The sequence below is a fragment of the Macaca thibetana genome, chromosome 14, assembly GCF_024542745.1.
Source record: "Macaca thibetana thibetana isolate TM-01 chromosome 14, ASM2454274v1, whole genome shotgun sequence".
Lineage (NCBI taxonomy): Eukaryota > Metazoa > Chordata > Mammalia > Primates > Cercopithecidae > Macaca > Macaca thibetana.
Window position 1 is genome coordinate 76,335,967 of NC_065591.1, and position 24,123 is coordinate 76,360,089.

The 24,123-nt window shown below is 39.2% G+C and overlaps 1 protein-coding gene across 16 annotated transcripts in view; it reads right to left on the reverse strand.

Annotated features, from left to right (window-relative positions):
- The window catches only part of DLG2 (discs large MAGUK scaffold protein 2), a 2,230,265-nt gene that overhangs the window by 1,086,237 nt on the left and 1,119,905 nt on the right, over nt 1-24,123 (reverse strand). For 13 of the 16 annotated variants that reach the window (XM_050755793.1, XM_050755797.1, XM_050755794.1 and 10 more), the window contains one exon: nt 2,388-2,549. In XM_050755793.1, coding sequence (XP_050611750.1) covers nt 2,388-2,549 — 162 coding nt within the window. The remainder of the gene's footprint in view (nt 1-2,387; nt 2,550-24,123) is intronic. The other 3 variants (XM_050755809.1, XM_050755807.1, XM_050755806.1) reach the window with 1 other exon arrangement.

Here is a 24,123-nt window from a genome sequence, read left to right on the forward strand (position 1 = left end):
GGACTCTCCCTATTCCATTTTTGAATCCCAGAAGTAACACAAGGAATTTCACTACTTTCAGGCATAATCCTACTGATAAGACAAAAGATGCACTTACTTTAAATATTTCATCTATCATTGTTAGTTGACTTAAATATAATACTAATAATCACCATATTATCGATTCTAGTAGAAGGATATAAAATGCTAGCCTTGATTATCCTACGTACTTAGCCTAAAATCCTTTGGGAGGTATGCTCTAGAGTTGATTAAGGAGGAAAAGTTGGGAAGGGAGAAAGATGGCGAAATTTGTGTATGTGTGTGTTGGGTGTTGTGGCATGGACAGGGTCTCACTTTGTTGCCCAGGCTGTAGTGCGGTGTGTGTGATCATGGCTTACTCCAGCCTCAACTTCCTGGGCTCAAAGGATCCTCTCACCTCAGACTCCTGCACACCTGCAACTACACTTGCACGCCACCTCGCTTGGCTAATTTGTTAAAATTTTTGCAGAGACAAGGTCTTGCCTTGTTACCCAGGCTGGTCTTGAAGTCCTGGGATCAGCGGTCCTCCCACCTCGGCTTCCCAAAATGCTGAGACTACAGGTGCGGACCACTGTGCCTGACCTATGGAGGTTCTTATAGGGAGCTTTTCAACCAGTTTGAAAGAATAAAACAAATGTAAGTACCCTCGATGCAGTTCAGTCTCTCAGCCCTGCCCTTTCTCAATTTACAGTGATTGGTACACAGAGTAGGGATCAGCAACTGTTTGAAAAAATTAAAGAGTACTGTCTAACTGTAGGAATCAGAATGATTCTATACTGAACACAGAATTCTGGTTCCTAAACAGGACCTTAGAGGCAATTTTGTTTATCCTTCTATGGAAGGAGTCTTTTCTACAAAACCTCTGACAAGCCATTATCCATTGCTGAAAGATTTCTAGGGATAGGGAACTTCTGTCTCATGAAGTAGTCTACAATTTTTTTGAGTAGCTATAAATATCAGGAGCTGTGGTGTTAAAATAATCCCACATATAATATACATTACTGTCACTTATGAACAGTGGATCTACTTCTGCCTTCTGCATGACATTGATGTCATGCTTTTCAGATGACAGCTCTTGAGGTAAAAAAGGTTAAGTCCCGTGTCCCCCAATTCTTAATCTTTTCTTCTCCAGGTTAAACATACTCCTTTTCACCAGTCATCCAAACACTTGCAAAGAAATTCTGGAGATTTACACAATGAATCCCAGAAGCAGAATATTAATATTAATATATTTTTACTTAGTATGTAATATTTACTGGAATTTGACGATCCAATATTTTTATGTATTGGTAGTAGCTATAGCTAATTTATTTGATAATACAATTTAGCATACAAATATATTTGAAATGTTTCAAAATTTGAAACATAAGGTTAAGCATAAGTTAACCTCTCTTGGATGTTTTGGCAGGTTTAATAAGATCCAGAAAACATGGAAGACACTTTTATGTCTATACTTTTTATTGTAGCACAGCTATGTAGAAGTGCTGGCAAAATGAATGTTCTAGGTGATGAAAGAAATTTTTGTTTAGCAGTAATTACTAAGGAATTAGTTGGTAGGTGTTTTTATTTTTTTCCATTTGAATTCCCTTTTATTTCAGCCGAATTTTGATTTTTCTTTTTAAACTTTGATAAACATTTAAAAGCTTTTTGTACAAAACACAAAATCCGGTAGTGCCAGTTCAGCCAAAAAAAAAAATAAAAATAAAAATAAAAAATAAAAAATAAAAAAAAAGCAGAGTGATTTGCTAATTTGCAGCCAAGGGGCATAGAAAAGTATTTTTTTTTCTCATTTAATTATACCTTCTTCTCAAGATATAATTTATCAAGCAATTGTTTAAAATTAAATTTTAAAAAGTAGAAAGTATTGGTAAAAGTATGACACCAAATTGAAATAAGTCTAATAAACAATTTTCTCTAGGATACAATAGAGGCATTGATTAGACAACTCACACATTTTCCTTTATAGTTTAGACAGTAAGGCAATCGTTAGATGTGATCATGTTATATTTGCTCCCTTTGTTGGACCACGAATACTGACGAACAGAGAGCATTTGAGCAAAACCTTGATGTACTTGGGTTTTAAAAATATGTGGTTAGCTTATTTTTCCTTTCAATGTTTCAATCTTGGCGCTTTCTTTACCATTCTCAGCAACTAAAATGATTTTTCCAGATATTCAAACAATTGCAATAAAAATACGTCCCAAAAATACAAGGTGAGCCTCCAATGCACAAGAAAGACCCTTTGGCAACCCGTGTCCTCTATCACTTTTTAAAAGAGCCTCATTTAATCGGGCCAGCAAACATCTCCATTAGCAATTAAGACCAACCACCGCCACCAACTATAAAGTCGGAAGGGCAATATAACTGACCTTCAGAGGAGAAATATGAGACTGCAAGACGTATCCATGGACATTTTCTATTTGAGAGAGGTTCTTTTCTGATACATGCACGAGTTCTGGGCCTCTTACTTCATGGGTTAGTCGAGGTAAGGAATGATCATGTGGAGCGTCCTCATCTTGATATCGATACTTCTAGGAGAAAAGAAAAGAAAAGAAAAGAAAAGAAAGGAAAAATATGTATATATCAGTGTTTGTGACGGAAATAGACTGAACTTCATATTCTAATTTCATCAATAGGACACAGTGTGCACCTACTTTTGACTTCACCAAATGGGCTTTGCTGTAGACTCTTCTGGCGGTCACTATAGACCAGATCAAATGCAAGCAAAACTGAGTTAACCACGAATATTGACCAATGCCCAGGACTTGTTTCTCTCCAACAATATACTCTCTTTGTTTGTGAGTTACAGAAAGGTGATAACAAATGAGACAGAACATTTACTTTACTTAAGTAAGTGAGGAGGTAACCCTCTTGACCAGAGTAGCTAACTATGTGTTAAAAATTCTAGGTCACGGATGGAGAAGAAAAAAAAAAGTGCTAGGCAAGAAGAAAATAGAATTTCGATATATCCCATTGAGAAAACTTAATTTTCTTTCAGAATTTGTGAGTGATTTAAGTTCCTTTGGAAATGAGGAAAAAATTTTGTCACCCACATTGTTTGTGTTAGACTCAAAGAGAAGACAATCTTATCTTTCTTTACTTCACTCCCTAGGAGAAGGAGTATTGATCTGGGTTAGTAAGATTCTGGGACAAAAGACCACAATTTTTAGAAGCAGAGCTAGCTTTTAAAGAATTTTAAAAATCAAGGCAAGGCATCTGCCTATATTCCGATGGCTCCCTGAGGGGACAGAGGTAAATACTTCTTTCTCTCTTATTCTGTTTTCCTCTTTTCTTAACCTTCTTGCTTATACATGACTGTAACAGTAAAGATCATTGTCTGAGTCTTCCAAGCAGATATAAGGAAGTTGGCAGAGAGAAAAACAAGGTTCAGGATAAGGAACGCTTTGAGAGAGCTCAGCCCTCTTCTTGGGGTCTACCTCCATTTTCAGCCTTAGCCTGAGTCTCCATCCTATTTCTTTGTCTCTTACTAATTTGTACCCCTTTTCCCTTGGATCTGTTCCTTTAGAGTTCCATCATTCTAAGGCTGTTGTCCTACCTGGGAAAGATGAAAGAGAACTCTCTACATCTGACCCCTAATTCAGATAATGAAGTGTTAGTTTGCTGTACTTTGCCTATGTTGTTTGTGCCTAACACAGGGATATTGGGAGCAGGGTTCTAAACATTGTAATAACACCATCACAGGCTAATTGTGATGTCTAACCTCTTCCCAGTGTCCCATTGTTTTTGTCATTAATGGTTAATTTTATCATATATATATGATATATATATTTTATATATATATGATTTATATATATAAAAATTATATATATATATATATATAAAATTTCTTGGACATCAGCTCTCAGACTGACTCATAATATAAAAGTAACAAGAAACATTCCAGGGATGATAATTCAATCTGTTGTTCACTCTTCCTCAGAAGCAGATTATCAATACTTATACTTTCTGGGGCAGGGTGGGCTTTCTTCAATGTCCCAAGTAACATTTGTCTCAACAAAAGTAACAGTGTCATAATTGCAGTTTTCAAAGGACTCTCACATACTTGTTCCATTGCAATCATTCTTGGCCGTTTCACCCATTAGAAAACTAACACTCCAAGAAGTTAAGGTACTTGTCAAGAGTCACCTTAACTGATGGGCATCAGCGCCAAGACCCTATCCAGATCATTGCAATCTGAATCCTCTTTCAATTATCATCACTCTCCTGTACCCCCCATAAGAAGATGAAGTCCACGTCTGAAAACCTAATTGGCAGCTTTGTAGAAAAAAATCACTGAGAATGCATGACACAATGAGGTTAGAACATTTCTGTGAACTGCAAATACCATGCTTTTGTTTAACTAACCCTATGAATAATTTGGCAGTGTAATCCGCCTCAGAAACATGGATCAAATTGAGCATTCACTTTTGATCAGTTATGCTCATTGTGAGTGGAATAATGTCACACATATGCCCATTTTAGTTTCTCTGGCTTTCAACCCATTGACTCCCCCGTCTGCTCCCCATTTTCGATTCTCTCATAAAGGCACTATCATCTATGTTGTCATCTGAGCCAGAAAAGTAGGAGTCAATCAGACTCCATCCTGTTTTTTGCCTGCTGCTATCTGTCAATTTAATAAGTTACTGAGTCTGCCCGATTTATATCCTAAATAATAGTTGAGTCTACTTTCTCCTTATTCTTCCCACACCCCCACCAACATTGTCCACGTTCAGGATTGAATAAGCTCTCAGCTGGGCTATATAAACAACCTCTGAATTGGCTAGCATCTCTGTGGGTTGCCCCTTTCCCATGCATTCTCTACACTGATCCAGGGGACTTTCTGAATCACATGCTGATAAAGTCCTTCTTGAAATCTTCCAATGGCTCACACTGCCCACAGGACAGAATACAAGCTTTCTTACCCTGCCATAACACTACTATATAGGCTGAACCCCCATTACTTCTGAATTTTTTTTTTTTTTTTTTTTTTTGTGAGATGGACTCCAGCTCTTGTCACCCCAGGCTGGAGTACAATGGCGTGATCTCAGCTCATTGCAACCTCTGCCTCCAGGTTCAAGAAATTCTCCTGCCTCAGCCTCCCAAGTAGCTGGGACTACAGATGGGCACCACCATGCCTGGCTACTTTTTTAAAATTTTAGTAGAGCCGGGGTTTCACCATCTTGGCCAGGCTGGTCTCGAACTCCTGACAGCAAGTGATCCGTCCACCTCAGCCTCCCAAAGTTCAAGGATTATAGGTGTGAGCCACCGCACCCGGCTCTGAATTACCTTTTTTCTCAACATTCTCACTCCAATAGTTATAAAAGAAATATAAACAAACCGTTGCTTCTCATTTTTAAGCTTCTTTTAAAATTTGTGGTAAAATACACATAAAATTTTGACCATTTTAACCATTTTTAAGTGTATGGTTCAGTAATGTTACTTATATTCACTTTGTTGTGCAATGGATCTCCAGACCTCCTTCTTTGTGTGCATGTTCCCATAACTCCCTATAGTCTCCAATTACAACTCTTATCGTGCTATATGATTGTGTATTTTCTGTGTTTTTCCATTGAACTGTGAAATCTTGTAAGGACTGGGACCACACTGGTATTGTTTATTCTCACATCTCCAGTCTTTAGTCAAATACACAACACCTATGCTCAATAAGTGTTTGTTGAATACAGTTATGAGGGACTGTTACACAAATGGATGAAATAGGTATCAGTGGCTTAAGCCACAATACTATTTTGTCTACTGGATAAAATCTTTTTCATTATAAAATGCTGTGATCTCAGGTTCAAGTATAAAGGACAATCACATCATTTGCTTGACACAATCTAAAAGGACATCAGACTATTAAGTACCATATATCTTTCTCCTCATCATTCATTTCAGTATATACTGAGAACATGAACTGAAAAGAGCAACTCTTGACCTCAAGAAGACCATAAATTACTAAGCTATACTTATGCACAGAAACGCTACCATACGTCGTGATGAACTTAGTTCTGGGGGAGCAGAAATGGGTAAGCATTTGTGGCTGTCTGTCTGTACCTTCCCAGTTTGAAACAGGATCTGGAATACCATAAAGAGGTAAAAGATATTCCAACCAAAGGCACAACATGTGTAGGGGAGACATGTGATAAGAGGGGATGATGTCTGAGGGAACAGTGAGGTCTTAAAGTGGATTGTCGCAGATGCTATTGTGTCCCCATCCAAATCCATGGAAATCTTTTTTACCCGTTGAAGGCTCATATCTGCATACTTCTCAGGAACATTACGCTTGGGTGATTGAAGCCTCCTCTCTTTGATGCCCACAGCAGTCATATTTGAACCCCAAATCGCATACCTCATGGTGAGACAAATCCTGTGGTGTGAATTACACTACAAATTATCCAGTGAGATTAGCTTAAATTTAGACTGCACTTGGACTTACATTTCTGCAGAGTTCCTTTGTGCTTCCTTTACTCCCTATTTTTTTTTCCTTGGAACTGTCCTCCATAAATCCTGCACACATGAAATCCCATCTTAGATCTGCTTCTATGAGCTGATATAAGACTTGGATGAAGCTTGGGATGTAAGGCACAGTGTGGCAGGAGGAAGCTGGAAGGCAGATTGGTGTTGGCTGTAGACAACAGGGAGTCATCCAAGAGAACCTAGACCTAAATAATACTCTGCCCAGTGCCAACCAGACATTGCCCCATTTTATTTTTCTTTGAGTCTTCAGCCTATGACTAAGCAAGAAATGACAAGAACTGATGAGAAAGTCCCATCTTTAACTGAAACTCAAGCTTCCAAAGGAATCACCCTGATATGATATAGCAAAATTTCTCTGCTTGTATTCAAATCTTTATTTCCTTCGGCTGAACAAAAGTACTGATCTATGATACTAGGATTAATATTAACACCAACATTAATGCTAATCCTAACACTAATGTAATATTACAATCAATAATAATACCAGCTACAGTTAATGTGCCTGGAGCCATATTAAATGTTTTATATCCATCATCACCATATTAGAGATAATTGTGATTCTCTTTATCTTAGACTCAGATAATTCGGTATTTTTTCCAAGCTTACATACCTGGTAAGTCGCAAACTAGGTTTTAAATACATGTTAATTTCACTCTAGAGAAAGAGCACTTAATCTTCTAAGTTAGTTAGGACTCAAACGTCTTTAGAGGCCAACTTTATCTTCAGGTAATAAAACTTTTAGGAAATATTCTTACACCCTGACATAAGAATAAACCCTAACATTCTGCGTAATTCTGAGTCACTTCTCATCCCAAGGCTTGTCTGGTAGGTACTAATGCCATTCTGGGCACCTTTGAGGATTTCTGTAGTGCCTACAAAATGAGGGCCATGGGCAGAAGGCCTCTATATTGCAATCTGTGCTTTCTTCTTTTTCTCTCCTCAGCTTGGTCTGTTGAAGGGGACTTCAGTAAAATAAACTTTGCCATTCTGTGAAGAAAGTCATTGGTAGCTTGATGGGGATGGCATTGAATCTATAAATTACCTTGCGCAGTATGGCCATTTTCACAATATTGATTCTTCCTATCCATGAGCATGGAAGGTGGGTTAAAGTTCACTTGGAACCAAAAAAGAGCCCACATTGCCAAGACAATCCTAAGCAAAAAGAACAAAGCTGGAGGCATCATGCTACCTGACTTCAAACTATACTACAAGGCTACAGTAACCAAAACAGCATGGCACTGGTACCAAAACAGAGATATAGACCAATGGAACAGAACAGAGCCCTCAAAAATAACACCACACATCTACAACCATCTGATCTTTGACAAAGCTGACAAGAAAAGAAATGGGGAAAGGATTTCCTATTTAATAAATGGTGCTGGGAAAATTGGCTAGCCATATGTAGAAAGCTGAAACTGGATTCCTTCCTTACACCTTATACAAAAATTAATTCAAGATGGATTAAAGACTTAAATGTTAGACCTAAAACCATAAAATCCCTAGAAGAAAACCTAGACAATACCATTCAGGACATAGGCATGGGCAAGGACTTCATGACTAAAACACCAAAAGCAGTGACAACAAAAGCCAAAACTGACAAATGGGATCTAATTAAACTAAAGAGCTTCAGCACAGCAAAAGAAACTACCATCAGAGTGAACAGGCAACCCTAGAGAATGGGAGAAAAATTTTGCAATCTACCCATCTGACAAAGGGCTAATATCCAGAATCTACGAAGAACTTAAACAAATTTACAAGGAAAAATCAAATAACTCATCAAAAAGTGGGCAAAGGATATGAACAGACACTTCTCAAAAGAAGACATTTATGCAACCAACAGACACATGAAGAAATGCTCATCATCACTGGCCATCAGAGAAATGCAAATCAAAACCACAATGAGATACCATCATATACCAGTTAGAATGGTGATCATAATAAAGTCAGGAAACAACAGGTGCTGGAGAGGATGTGGAGAAATAGGAACACTTTTACACTGTTGGTGGGACTGTAAACTAGTTCAATCATTGTGGAAAACAGTGCGGCGACTCCTCAAGGATCTAGAACTAGAAATACCATTTGACCCAGCCATCCCATTACTGGGTATATACCCGAAGGATTATAAATCATGCTGCTGTAAAGACACATGCACACGTATGTTTATTGAGGCACTATTCACAATAGCAAAGACTTGGAACCAACCCAAATGTCCATCAATGATAGACTGGATTAAGAAAATGTGGTACATACACACCATGGAATACTATGTAGCCATGAAAAAAGGATGAGTTTATGTCCTTTGTAGGGACGTGGATGCAGCTGGAAACCATCATTCTGAGCAAACTGTCGCAAGGACAGAAAACCAAACACCGCATGTTCTTACTCATAGGTGGGAATTGAACAATGAGAAAACTTGGACACAGGGTGGGGAACACCACACACTGGGGCCTGTCGTGGGGTAGGGGGATGGGGGAGCGATAGCATTAGGAGACATACCTAATGTAAATGACGAGTTAATGAGTGCAGCACACCAGCATGGCACATGTATACATATGTAACAAACCTGCATGTTGTGCACATGTACCCTAGAACTTAAAGTATAATAATAATAATAAAAGAAACTTTATAAACAGATTATATTTCCTGTTTCAGCTGTAAGGGGAGTAGAGGCAGGATAAGTGCTCAAGACAGGGATGCCTGGTATACTACTTATGTCTCCCTATGTTAGTTCATTTTGCCTCTCACTTCTGGAATTCTATCCTCGTCCCCCTTCTGAAGCTTGACCCTGCCCCCAACTCCAGATTCCTTCATCAAGCAAACTTTTTTAGGTTCTTGATTATCAGATTTAGTGTTGCCTCCTCAGAAGCATTCTCTGACTTCAAAGGGTGGAAATCTATGTCTCCTCCTTTATGTTCCCATAGTGTTCTGCACAGGATTTTGTCAAAGAGTAAGAACTTTATACTGTAATGACCTGTCCATGTGCCTATCTCCCCTACTAGCCCACAAATGCCTCAAGAGCAGAGGTAGAGTCATGTTCATCTCTGAATCTCCAATGTCTACCCGAAAAATGACACATAGAAAGAGACCAGTAAGTGTAAGTTTAACTGCATTAAACTGTAATTATCTGAGCAATAACGTGATCTGCATAATCAGAAAGCCCTCCCAGCTGAGCTTGCATGCCATCATACTCATACTCTTTTTCTACCACAGTCCCCGCTACACAGATAGAAAAAGGCTAAGGAAGTCTGACCAGGCTCTGCTCAGTACATTCTGCTGATGGTTGTGTGAGTCAGAACAAACCATACTGAGTTTCCCAGAATTTAAACACAGAATCCTAACACGTGCCTGATCTGTCACTGGAGGTTCTCTGGTGCAATTTGGAAGATGGCATTTTGCTGGCACAGTGCATGATAACTGATCCAGAAATTGGAAATCTTTCAAGGTCTCATAAATAAAAATCTGAGTTTATCTCTGTTGCTGCATAAAAAGTGCTCTACTTCCCCCTTGTAGCAGGAATTGGCACTGTACTGATGAGAGAGAGGGGGTGGGGGGGCAGGGGGCAGGAAACAAATCAAAAGCTGGAGAGCCAGAACATGTTTGTGTGCACATGAATAGATGGCATATTATCACACCTAATAGTGAATACTATCCATGAACGCTTTGCTAAGAATGTCACAGAAATTATCCCACTTAAGGCTGATAGTAGCATTATGAAGCAGGTATAAAATTAAGTAATAATTACAGTTCCTTACACAAAGTCTGACGTTAAAACTTGTTAGTTTCACTGCCTCTGTTAACTACACTGACAAACCATGTTCTCTGCATCAAGTTTTATCTGTCCCTCTGTAATCCAAGTTCCTTGAAAGTAAGAACCCTGACATGTATCTTTGTATCCTGCAGAGTGGTCAGGCTAGAATGCTACACAGTGTGTGTCCAATAGGCCTATATTGACTTAATGAGTGCTGTTTCTGGAAGAAAGCCTCTTAACTTAAAAAACATGCTTTGGCTGAAAGGAAGCACATATTCTAGAAGCATGAAGTCAGTAATAATAATAATAATAATAATAATAATAATAATAGCAACAGAATTTCAAAGGGATCCCTAACGAAGAGGTGAGTGAATCTCAGAAAAGAGAGAAAACCAAAGGGACAAAGAAAACGAGCTCAAAAATAAACCACGTGAAAACAAAGGGTTTTCATTTCATCTCAAGGCTGTAGAAATTTAAGTTCCGTAATTGAGTATTCCCATATAGGCCCTGTCAGCCACCTTCCTATTTTGAGGACACTGATTTGTTTAAACACTTTGATATTTACTTTTATGGATTTCCTTTAATAAGATTTCTGCAGTCTGTAGCCAGCAGATCCTTTTTTCCAGCTTCTTCCTTCCTCCATGATGCCTTAGCCTATTTCCTTTGTCTTATCACTTTTATACACCTACTGTGTCCTCACTCCTACTCACTGCCTTCCTCTCTGGAGGGAAAACATGGGTAAAAAAAGAAAATAAGAGAAGATAAAAGAATGTTCAGTGCAATGATCAGATCAGTATTTATATCCATTTCTTTAATTTGAAATGAATTCTCTGAATGATATCTTGACTGGAGCACAGTTTTATTTCTCCTGTCCATTCTTTATGTTATTCCAATCCATTCTTTCAGAATGGTTACATATAGGTTGCAAATCTGGGGGTGGAGGTAGGTAGTTTCAGATAGGAGAAAAATGGGAGGAGGAAAGGCAAGAGAGACTGTACATAATTTTCACCTTCACTTCCTCAAGGTGACCTCCCGACTTCCCAGATTAGGAAGTTCTCTCCCCACCTCTGCACACCGCACACTGTTCCCTACTTCATAGGCTTTCAGGGCACCCTGCCCTTATTCTTCGTAAAGCTTGGCATGTTTTTATTTTACATTTATTTCTGTGATGATTTGCTGGATGTTTGTCTCCTCCATTGAATTAACCGTCCCCGCCCCCCTCCCCATGGGGTCAAAGGCCCCGCCTATTTGGTTTACTGCTGACCTTTAGTGCCTGCCACATAGTAGGTACTTGATAAATGTTTGTTGAATAAGTAAGTACTTTGCAGCCGGATCTATCTTCAAAATAATCACCCTTTTAAAAAATGACCCATATTCAGCAATATGGTTTGCCCAAAGAACCTTTGAAAGAGGGATTTTTCCAGAGTTTAGAGCAGGATATAAGTAACAGCACTGATGTGAGAAATGAAAAGCTCTCCCAGGTGCTCCATTTTAATTTTTTTAAACAAAACTCACAAGTGAAAGGAAATACTTTCCTGCTTTTATTTCCACAAAGAACAGGACAAGCCAGGATGTTAATTAAATTACAAATCAGCTGTCTGCTTGCAGCTGACAGAGCTTTGTGTGCTTCCAAGCAACGTCAGATATTTTAAACTCTGTGTAATTACCTACTATGGACGAGCTGCCAGGAAGGATGCTTCATGAATATTTAATGAATCTTAAGATCCTTTTTAAGGAAATGATGATTTAAATAACTATGGGAGAACTTACTCTAGCTCAGTGCTAACCTCCATCTGTTAACTGAAGATACTGGAAATGTAGCCTGGTAGAGATGCAGTTTCTCCCCTAAAAGGAGCTAGGCCCAGGATCTAGGGAAGGCTAGGCTCACACAGGAGAGGTAACTGTAGAATTAAACACACCTCAAGCTCTCTAAGTCAGAATGGAACCACAGACCTATAATCTGGGAAAGTAATGAGTATGGAATTGCAAAGTGAAATTTTGTAAGATGCCACACATTAAGGATGCTCCTTATAATTTACAAAGCACTTTCAGCAACACTGTCTCAATTAATTCTCTCAAGAATTGGATAGATTAAAAAGGTATCATCATTCTGATTTCCAAATGAGAAAACAGAGGATCAGAGAGTTTCTAAAGTGCTAAATAAATAGTAAAGTTGTGTTTCAAACCAACATACTCCTCTGATTCCAAGAGGCAGCCTCATATAGTGGAACGTGCACGAATTCTGGCATTAGAAACATGATTTCAAGTATTGGTTATACTACTTGCTATCTGGGAGACATCTGTCAGGTTGTTGGATACATCTGAGCTTTGGTTGACTGAAGTTATAAACCAGGAATTACAGTATATATCTCATAGAATCATGAAGATTGAATGAGATGCCGTACTCCTGGCACACAATTGCTGCTTGGCAAATGTAATGCTCCTCTTTGCTTGGAGTCTCAAGACCTTTGCACACTGTAGATCTGTCATAACAACAACAGCAGCAGCAAGAAAAAAAGTGGTCACTAAAAGTGAATTTTTCACATGGCAAAAAACTCTTTGGTGGAATGCTCCTCACTTTCCACAGAACAGAAACAAAAATGACCTGTTATACAATTAGTCACAAATACAGTCCTTGATTTTTTTGTCCGTACACGAGTATTGTGTAAAACATGTTTTCTTTGTAGCAGCTAGGTGCTGCCACCACTGTATATGGCTGAGTTCACAAATCTGTTGTAACTTGTAGCTTTGCTGTCACTTCTCTGTCTCATCTAAGCTTTGTTTCTTTGCAGTAATTAAAAGTTTTTGCCACTGCCATAGCTAATGCTGCTACTGGAACCACTAGAGCCTCCTTGGTTTCATGGTTTGGCAAAGGATTGGCCTTCATCACCATAGGGGTTGGAGCTTCTGCCTCCTAAGCTTTCCCTCCTCATGGGTCCAAAATTTGAAGACTGATTGTTGTAACTGCAAAAATCACTGTAGCTTCCTTCACCTTAAAAATGCTTCCATCATTTACAAATCCATTACAGCCATCCCACTACCACCATATCCACAACCACCACGGCTGCCACCAAAGCTACCATGACCACTGAAGTTTCCTCCACAATCATAGTTCATGCCAAAACCACCTCTATAACCACGACCAAAGTGTCCAGAACTACTTTGGCTTCTTTGGCTCAATGAAGTACTGGCCTCTCTTGCTTTGACAGGGATGAAGTTTCTGAACACTCTTTGAAGTTTTCTAACTTCACAGTTGTGGCCATTCACAGTATGGCCATTTACAATATGGTATTTCAATCTTATTTATAGAGTCATGGTCCTTAAGGGTTACAAAGGCAAAATCCCTTTGCTTGCCACTGCCTCAGTCATTCATGATTTCGGTCACTTCAATTTTCCCACATTGTTCAAAGTAATGTCTTAGGTGATTTTTATTTATTTATTTATTTATTTTTGAGAAGGAGTCTTGCTCTGTAGCCCAGGCTGAAATACAGTGGTGCAATCTCTGCTCACTGCAACCTCTGCCTCCTGAGTTCAAGTGATCCTTCCACCTCAGCCTCCTGAGTAGATGGGATTACAGGCATCCACCACCAAGCCCAGTTAATTTTCTTATTTTTAGTAGAGATGGGTTTTCGCCATGTTGGTCAGGCTGGTCTTGAACTTCTGATCTCAAGTGATCCATCTGCCTCGGCCTCCAAAGTGCTGGGATTGTGGGAGTGAGCCACTGTGCCTGGCTCTTAGGTGATGTTCTTCAGTGTCTTCTTTAGTGTCACTCATAGGGTTTGGATCTGTGTTCCCACCCAAATCTCAAGTTGAAATGTAGTCCCCAGTGCTGGAGGTGGGGCCTGGTGGGAGGTGATTGCATCATGGGGGTGGTTTTTAATGGTTTAGCATCATCTCCCTGGTGCTGTCTCATGACAGAGTTCTCACGAGATCTGATTGTTTGAAAGTGCGAAGCACTTCCCCGGCCCTCTCTCTTCTTCCTGCTCTGGCCATGTAAGACAAGTCTGCTTCCCCTTCGCCTTCTGCCATGATTGAAAGTTTCCTGAGGCCTCCCCAGAAGTCCAACAGAGGCCAGCATCATGCTTCTGGCACAGCCTGCAAGAACCATGAGCCAATTAAACCTCTTTTCCTTATAAATTACCCAGTCTCAGGTATTTCTTGATAGCAGTGCAAGAATGGACTGATACAGCCATCAACAAATATCTTTTTCACAGTTAAGTAGGCAACTAGTCTTTGAGACTCTCCTCTTAAGACAACCGTCTTTGTTCCACGACTCTGTCATCCACCTTATGTAGCCTTGCATTTAGGGCTGCATCCACCTCCTCCACAGTGGCATACGTGACAAACCCAAAGGCCCTGGAGTGCTTGGTGTTTGGATCTCTCATTACCACACAGTCCATGAGTGCTCCCCATTTGCTCACAATGGCTCCTCAGACCTCAACCCTCCAATGAAGACCTTCCACAGTTATTCAGGCTCTTTCAGAGACTCTGACTTAGACATGATTGTAGTAGGAAGATAGACTCTTTAGTGATGCTTCCTCTGTGGCATCCTGAGGCCAAAAGGAGTAAGTTGACAAATGCATCTCAGTAGAGTAACTTTCTAGAACCTCAGTTTCAGAATAGTGCCTAAAAGCGCAGATTCTGGAGAGACTGCCTGCATCAATTCCTACTTTGATCACCACATGACCTTGGTCAATTTATTAAACCCTCTGACACATGATATTCTTATCTGCAAAATTGGAATAGTAACTACCTCACAAAATTTTTTAGAAAGCCAAGTGAGATGATGCATGGAAGGCACTTAGAAGAGTGAGTGTCTGTAATCTATTAAGTAGTCACTTAGTATAAGTTATGATTGTTTTGCTGGAACATTACATATGTTATTTGATTATAAAAAAATTGGAGGAATAGAAAAAACTGAAGGAAAAATATTTGCCTTTTACTGTTTCGAATTTTTCAAAGTCTCTAACTTCAACTTTTCCCATTACTCCATAACACATAGACAGTGCATCGAATCTCACAGCCCTCTTGGTCTCACAAAGTACACTTTAGTCTTTCTTTATGCCATCTTAAATGTGTGAAAACCTTGTCTTTGCACTTTTTCATTCAACAAGAATTTACTGAGTACCAATTCTATGGCAGGCATTGTACCATGTACTAGAGATATAACAGTGAATAAGGAAGACACAGCTCATCCTTGCCCTTTGCTCTTTGATGTCTTCTCTACCTCTCATAACTTTCCCAACTGTTTTTCACACACTACTCAACCTTCAAAACTTAGTTGATAAATGATATTTTCCCAGATGCTTTCCCCAGACACCCAAATTTGGCTAAGCAGTCTTCTTCTGTGCTCCCATGTCTGACTCCCTGAGAACTCCTCTTTCTCTCAAAGCATATATATCTCTGCCATCCTCATTGGAATGGGAAGAGTTCACAATTCATTATTGTGCCAGTGGCAAATATTCTGCCTGAGACCCAGTAGGTGCTTCATAAATGTTACTAAATGAAACTACCCCAGTAGAGATGTAAGCTCCTTAGACTCCTGTGTACTCCACCATGACTAGCACATCCTAGAAGTAGGACATACTCAAGAAACCTGGTGCTATTCTGTAGGAGAGCTGGTTATTGAACAGTACCCTGTAAGATTTTCAACAATAAAATAAAAAATTGGTTTATGCTGTATAGCATAGGTAATAAAGTGAGTTCCTTTGAAAGTTTTCATTTAGCAGGGAGAATTGTTCCAGCTTTGGGTATGACATACCTGACAAAGAGTATTAGCTGGTGGCTTCCTGGAGTAAAAGAGTTAACAGAAAGAAAAATGGTAACATGCAGAGAAGCACTGAGTTCCCTTCTTCCTTCTCCTCTGCCAGCACTGAGTCAGAGCAGCTACAGAAGCATAACACACAAATGAGACCATACTAAGTGTTCTTACACGAGCCCATCTAAACCCCAGGTCAGCAGTTGGACTCATATTAGATTGTACCAACCTCAAATAAGTCCAATGAAATAGATTAAAGTGTATGCAAGGCAGGGAAGAGATCTGAAAGAATATAATAATATGTTGACCATGGTTATTTCTGGTGATTATTAATTTCATTTTTTGGAGCTACATATATTTCTTTGAGGAATAAAAAGAATTAGAATATGTAAAACATGATCAAGTATTTGCTTTGTTGTAGTGGAGAAGGTTCACTGTGCTGTAAGTTTTGTGGTAAGGAAAAATTCTCTAGTCCTGGAAAGGGTTTGTCTATGTTCAGTTGAGTTAATTTTGAGACCTGGCTGAAGGATGCAAGAGAAGGGGTTTCCAGCTGACAAATGAAAGAGGGAGGAGCCGGGAATAATTTGCTGGGGAGGACCAGGCTTTAAGTCAAATTGCTTTGGAACCAAGAAATCAAAGCAATGATTTGGGGGCAAACTCGACAGTAGTTCATCCTTTTGAAGCAAAACTACAAACATGGTCTGAGTAATTTTCCAGGGATAACTGCCACTGGATTCAATTGAACACTGTACGATCTTGTGGGCAGTCCCTGTCTGACTCAATCCACCAGCTGTGCAACTGCTACAGCATCTGTGAATGAGAATCATTCACTACCAAAAGCTAGAAACATGTTTTGCTCAGTGTGTCTGGTGTTCATAAAAGAGGAAATGTTCATTTCAGCAAAATCCTTCTTCAAGTGATGCAAATTCCCTGTGGCTCAGTTCCTGGGTTTAAATCCTGTTCCTGTACTAACCAGCAATGCGACTTTAGGGAAGTATGAAGGCTCCCTGAAACTCAGACTCCTGATTTATAAAATTGGACTAATAATGTATGACAGTGTCACTATAGGAAATTCATGAGATAATATGCATAAACGCTTTGGGCCAGGACCTATCTCCTAGTAGGTGCTTAAGAAATATAAGATTCTTCCTATTTCTCTTTTTTTGTTTGTTTGTTTTTGAGACAGAGTCTCACTCTATCACCCAGGGTGGAGTGCACTGGCATGATCTTGGCTCACTGCAACCTCCGCCTCCTGGGCTCAAGTGATTCTCCCACCTCAGCCTCCTAAGTATATGGGATTACAGGCTTGCGCCACCACGTCTGGCTAATTTTTTTGTATTTTTAGTGGAGACAGTGTTTCTCCATGTTGGTCAGGCTGGTCTCGAACTTGTGGCCTCAAATGATCTACCTGCTTCAAATTCCCAAAGTGTTGGGATTACAGGCATGAGCCATCACACCCAACCTTCCTATTTCTCTACCAGTGTCATGTAGTCATCTTTCCAAGTATTGTAAAAAGAGTCTACATACACACACACACACACACACACACACACACGTGCATGTATATGCTCAATTCAGCCTTATCACCATTACAGGGAGCAGGGTCCACCATGGTACTACAAGAATTGTAGCATCCCTACAGAACAGCACAAACATTCTGAAGGAGGTAAAATGAGCTGCTAAGGCCTTGCTGCCACTTCTCTAGATCCAGTGCCTTTTCTGTATGTGAGGCCATCTTACCCATTCTACTCAGGCCTCTAGCTAGACCAACACTCCTACTCTTGATCTCTTCTTCCTATGATGATCATTTCTGTCCAGCAAGCAGAGAAAAAAATGCCTCAGACACAGGTGCTGACATTGCCTTCACTGCTCATTCAAGCTACTCTTCCTAATCGTGTGAGTTTTTGGACTTCAGAACCTGACTGTGAAATTGGCACTTGCCTAGCCCTCCCATTATATTTGACTTCCAAGGATGAGATCACTAACCCACTGGAACCTAGAATATCTCCTGGATGATCTCCAGAAGACTTTGTTCCTGGTCCTGGGACTTCCTGGGTGGTCTGTTGGCATGTACGTCCTCTGTGACACTATAGAGACTAAAATTTCTTCCTAGTAGGAAGCACCATTATTCATTCATACAAAAGAATGTTTATCTAGCATGTTATATGCTAATCACTAAATTTTAAGTGCTACATATAATATAGTAGTTTAAAAAAGCAAAAATGTATGACTCTGTAGACATTAAATTGTAGTTGCATTAGGTTATCTAGCTCTTTGTGGTCCCTTTTTCCTCAACATGCTTCCTGTACCAAGAAGCAGTTATGAACAGCTGTCCTTTCAGTGGTCCAGGTGGGCAACCACTATGAATTGTCTCTGGTGGTGGTGCAAATGGGCTTGATCTATCCAGCTGCCTTTGTTTCAGAGCACCTCATAATGAGCTGGTGTCAATGGCATTGGAACATGGCACAGTTGAAAAATAAGGCAGAAAGTGTGGCCCTGTTACTAGTGGGTTCCAATCAAAGAGGTTTATTTCACAATCAGACACCGTAATAAAAATATTAATGTTTCATCAAATAAGGTTGCTTTATAATCCATGCTTGCTTATGGTGGTTTAAATATTCTCCAAATAAGATAGTACATAATAAAATGCCTTTTCAAAATAATAAAAGCGTATTTATACTTGATCTAGATGCTTAATATGCAACTGAATGTGCAATTGTAGAATGTTGTTTTGTGCTTATTACACTCTTAAGATGTAAGCCCCAAATCAAGAAAACCCAGAAAGATTTCTAATTTTCTTGTCCTGCTGCGCTGCTGGGAACTGACAGTGTCATCTTTCAGATTATTGCCTATGATATGACGTGCATATGTATTAATGTTTTAGAAGCATTGATTTATTTAATCCTTATAACAAACTTATAGAGTAGTTACTGTTTTATTTCCCTCATTTAACAGATGAGAAAATACAGGGAGAGAGAAATTAAATAAGTAACTTGTTCACACAACCAGTGGATGGAATGAGATTTATACCTCATTATCCTTGTAATCCCACCTTTAATTCACACACTATATTGTCTCTCAGGTATTGTGCGTTTCTTACTCTCTGAATCAGATGTTTCTTCTGAGTAAGGTAAACACTTTGGTCCTTTGGTTTAAAAACTAAGGTCTGTAGGCTTCCCTTTATCCTTGCTGGGCCATAGAATGCAATTGGGAGAAAGTATAAATAGAAATAACCTAGTTAATGATACTGCCATTTCCCTGGTCACCCAAATACAAAATTACACAGATGAAGATGATCCTTCAGAATCTTTCCCCTCTCATGTCTTCCAGAGTGGGGTCCATCTAACTAAATTGGCAGAACATGACTCCTAATATCAGAGTGAAGGTCAGGATTGTTTACGTTAGAGTGAGAGCTCCCTGATGAAAGCAGTGATACTACAGCTGTAGGTATCTCAGTAGACCCCCGGCCCATAGAAGAGGTTTAGTATATTTTACCAAGTGAATGGCTCTAATACAAGTTTAACAGACTCTAAATCAGCAGACATATTTGTTGTTTTTATTTGTTTATCTCAATTGTCCATTCCCCCATCACACTCTAGTTTCTTCTCCCTAGAATATTCCACTTGCCTTCTATTCCTCTTTCCAAACATACCTCTTGCCTCTTTCTACCCCAAAACACCAACTTTCCTTTCTCCGCCTCTTCATCTTTTCCCATCCCATTCCCCAAAATCTAGAATTTCACCAGTCCAAATTATTTGCAACTCAGAGTAAGAGGAATGGATCACCTCCAAGATTTTGCACTTGTTGCCTTCCAGATGCCTTTTGTCATGTCTTTAACATCAAAGTTCAGTTAAGGTGACAATCTTTCCAGGAGTCTCCATAATTTATTCATTTCCTCCAACAGTCATCTATACCTCACCCCCAGACTGAGGTCAGGAATCATAGCTACCTATGGACCCATAGGACATTTACTTAATCTATCATTTTTGTCTGTTTATTTGATTGTTTACTTTTTATACACTCTAAGATCTTTGAATGCAAAGATTGAATCTTGTTTACGGATGTAGCATCTGTGCGAGGTATTCAATGGGTCCTAATAAATGTTTGTTAAGTGAATAATAACCACCTAGCAACTTGTTTCCTTATCTATATACTCTCAAACAACCAATTCTTTTAAGTAATCACCCTCAGATATATCTTCCTTAAACACAAGTTTGGCTATATCACTCACCCCTTTAAAACCCTTTGCTCCTGCTCCAGAATAAAACACAGGCCCTTTGATGGGAAATTCACAACATTCTCAATCTCTTGCTAAAGTACTATCTCTTACTACTTTTTTACACTAGTTGACATCCCTTTCAAACTAGCTCAGCAGCTCTTTTCTGGAGCCATCTCATCTTTCTAATCTTTTCTCACCTTCCTGTCTCATGCTTTTCCTTCTGTCTTGAAACAATGCTTCCCAAATCACAGGTGGGAAATATCTTGCTCTTTTTAAGATTCTTTTCATATGTCACATTTTCCACAGTCTTTCCTAATCTTATTCCCCCCTCAAAATGTGGTTCACCTTTGTCACTCTGTATTGTTCTTACAATAAAATTATCCATTGAGTTTGTAATCTTTTTATTCATCCCTCCTTTCACTGAGCACTTAAAATGAGTCACTGATGCACTGTAATAGACACTGGCAATATTTAGAGAAAACACAATGACCAGTGAGCTCTGTTTTCAGTAGATAAGACTGGCAAATATTATCAATCTAAAATGTCATAGTTAAGACGTATGCGGATTTCAGAGACACTAATATTAAAAAGTGCATCTTAGAATCAATGCAATATCGTATTAAAACATAGTATTCACATGCTCCCCAGAGGTCATTTAACCTAGCTTTGGCAATATAAAGGAGCAGTTTCCTGGAGAATAAGATATCGCAGTCTACTCTTAAAGAATGGAAAGGTATGAATCCAAGAGACAGCAACAATACTGTCAAAGGAACAGCAGACTAGAACTCACAGAGGAGGGACCATAAAGGTTAACTTCCTCTCTTGAGATGTTAGGATGCTCGAAGGCAGTTTCTTACATTTCTTTCCTTGAGAAGGTTGGTACAGTCTTAAACAGTTGTGTTAGATTAAAATTAAAATGTATGGTGGACCATTTACATGCTACAATATAGATATGTTAGATAATTTCTCCTTAAAATGGGCAATATGAAACTAAGGTTTCAGGAAACCTTGAAGAATGAGTGCTTGGGAGGAATATTCAATTAAAATTTGAAATATAAATGATAAAGTATCATCCACGAGGAATAGATTTGAATGACTGCAGTGTCATAAAGCTTAGACTTTCATTTCTAGAGACTTGGCCAGGCTGATAGAGAACAGTTAGTGCACATTCTGTATTCATCACAGAAAGTCCAATTCTAAATTGAATTCAATTCAAATTCTCTAAAACCTATGAGCAATGTCTATTCTCTGCTTGGGCATATCTTGGCCCATTCAGTTCATGGCTTCATTTGTAGTTCTGTATGTTTTATTTTCTTCTTCATTCTTGTATCTATTCATCCTTGTATCTAAACCATTGGTTTTACCTGGCTATGCAAAATTAACAGTCACAGTGAAGTTTCCCAAATGGGGCCATTTTTAACCCTAAAAATCATTACTCTTTACTTAATGTGGATAGGGCTTGCTCAACCTTGAGGGCAGAACAACTACCAGTTTTATTAGGTGCACTAGCCGCAGGGATTCAATAGTGAACAAGCAAGATAGACAATATTATTTCTCTTGTGGAGCTTTCCTTCTAGTGGTGGTGACTAACATAATTTAAAAATAAAGGAAATGGGCCGGGTGAGGTGGCTCACGCCTATAATCCCAGCACTTTGAAAGGCTGAGGTGGGCGGATCACCTGAGGTCGGGAATTCAAGACCAGCCTGACCAACATGGAGAAACCCCATCTCTACTAAATATACAAAATTAGACAGGCACGGTGGCGCATGCCTGTAATCTCAGCTACTTGGGAGGCTGAGGCAGGAGAATCACTTGAACCCGGGAGGGGGAGGTTGTGGTGAGCTTGGATTGAGTCATTACACTCTAGCCTGGGCAACAAGAGTGAAATTCTATCTCAATAATAAGAGTAATAATGAAGGAAATAATGTCAAGGAAATAAGATGCTCCAAGAGAGCACAAGAAGAAACCATATTCATTCAAGAATGCCAGGGACGCTTTCTGAAACAATGACATAGTAACTGAAGTCAGAGGAATGAGCATATTTCCCATGTGAAGAGTTGGGTAAGCTGCCTTTCAAATGAAAGGAAGAACAACCATGAGAATCTTTGTATTCGAAAAGAGTATGGTAGGTTCAAGGAACTGACATAGCTTTCTGAAGAGGGGTGAGTGAAGCAAACATGAGGCAGGAGAGGTAACCCAGGGCCTTCTTAGCCTTGGGAAGGATTTAGGTCCCCATCCTGAGAAAAAGGAGAAGTCAACAAAGAATTTCAGCAGGAAAGTGATATGATTTGATTTATATTTTCAAAAGCTCACTCCTGAACTCTTAGTGAGATTGTAAGAGGATATAACTGAAATAAAAAGCAGTATGGAATTTCTTCAAAAATATAAAAATAGAACTACCATATTATCTAGCAAATCCACTTCTGGGTATATATCCCAAACAATTGAAAACAAGGTCTTGAAAAGATATTTACACACCCATGTTCATAGTACTACTATTCATGATAGCTAAGAGGTGGAAGCAATCCAAATGTTTGTTGATGAATAAATGAATGAACAAAATGTGGTTAAAAACATCTATATACACACACACTATATACACACATATATACACACTTGTGTGTGTGTATATATGTGTATATATACACATATACATATACACACAGGCACATACACACACAATAAAATGTTATTCAGCCTTAAAAAAGAAAGGACATTTTGTCACAAGCTACAATATGGACAGATCTGAAGGACATTATGCTAAGTGAAATAGATTGGTAACAAAAAGACAAATGCCGTATGATTCCATTTATATGAAGTGCCTACAGTGGTGATATTCATAGAAACAGAAAGTGAAATGGTAGTTATCAGGGATTAGAGAGAGGGAGAAATAGGGAGTTGTTTAAAGGATAAAAAGTTTCAGATTTACAAGAGGAAGAAGTTCTGGGGATCTGTCATACAACAAAGTGAATACAATTAACACTACTGAACTGTACACTTTAAAACAGCTAACACAGAGTAAAATTTTATGGATTTTTTACTACAATTTTTTAAAAAGCTTACTCTAGCTGCCAAAGGAGAATGCATTCAAAGGGAGAGGGCAAAAGTTGGGGAGACCAGTTGGGAGGCATTTAGAGTACCTGTGCTGGTGCCTGAGACAGGCAAGTGGCAGAGTCTGCAGGCCAATCAGCTCGGTCTCTGCCCACCTGCATTTCCTACAGTAGGAAGCATCTAAGGGTCATAAACTCCAAGTTTTCTTTTGCCCACCCACACAACATTCTAAATGTCCCTGTGTTTTATTCTTTCAACCCTCTTTTCTCAGAGGAGATAAGAAGTAACAAAAAATGAATTTTATAACACTTGGTGACTAAGTTCACTCCCACCTGGGCCCATCTTTTGCCTGATAGGAGACAGGACATGGTCAGGTAGCAGGTGGACTTTAAGCAACCATATCCAGCTTCGAGACTGGGGCCTCGTGGACAGTGGGTATAAGATACTCTGTGATAGTCTCTCATCAAAAGTGCACCCACAGTTATATTTTATAAACTTGAGCATCTGACCTAACACTATGCTTCAGTCTTTCTTCCTGACTCATATTTCTGTTTTGGCTCATAGCAATAACCCTAAATGGTTAAAGCAAGAGTATCTAATCTCCAATCTTCTGGCTTCCCTGGGCCACAATGGAAGAAGAATTGTCTTGGGCCACACATAAAACACACTGATAGCTAATGAGCTAAAAATAAATAAATAAATTGCAAAACAGTCCCATGATGTTATTAAAAAGTTTTTGAATTTATGTTGGCTCACATTCAAAGCCGTCCTGGGCCACATGTGGCCCACAGGCTGCAGATTGGACAAGCTTGAGTTAGAGGGTGGAGTGAAGAGCCTCAGTTCCCCAGATTA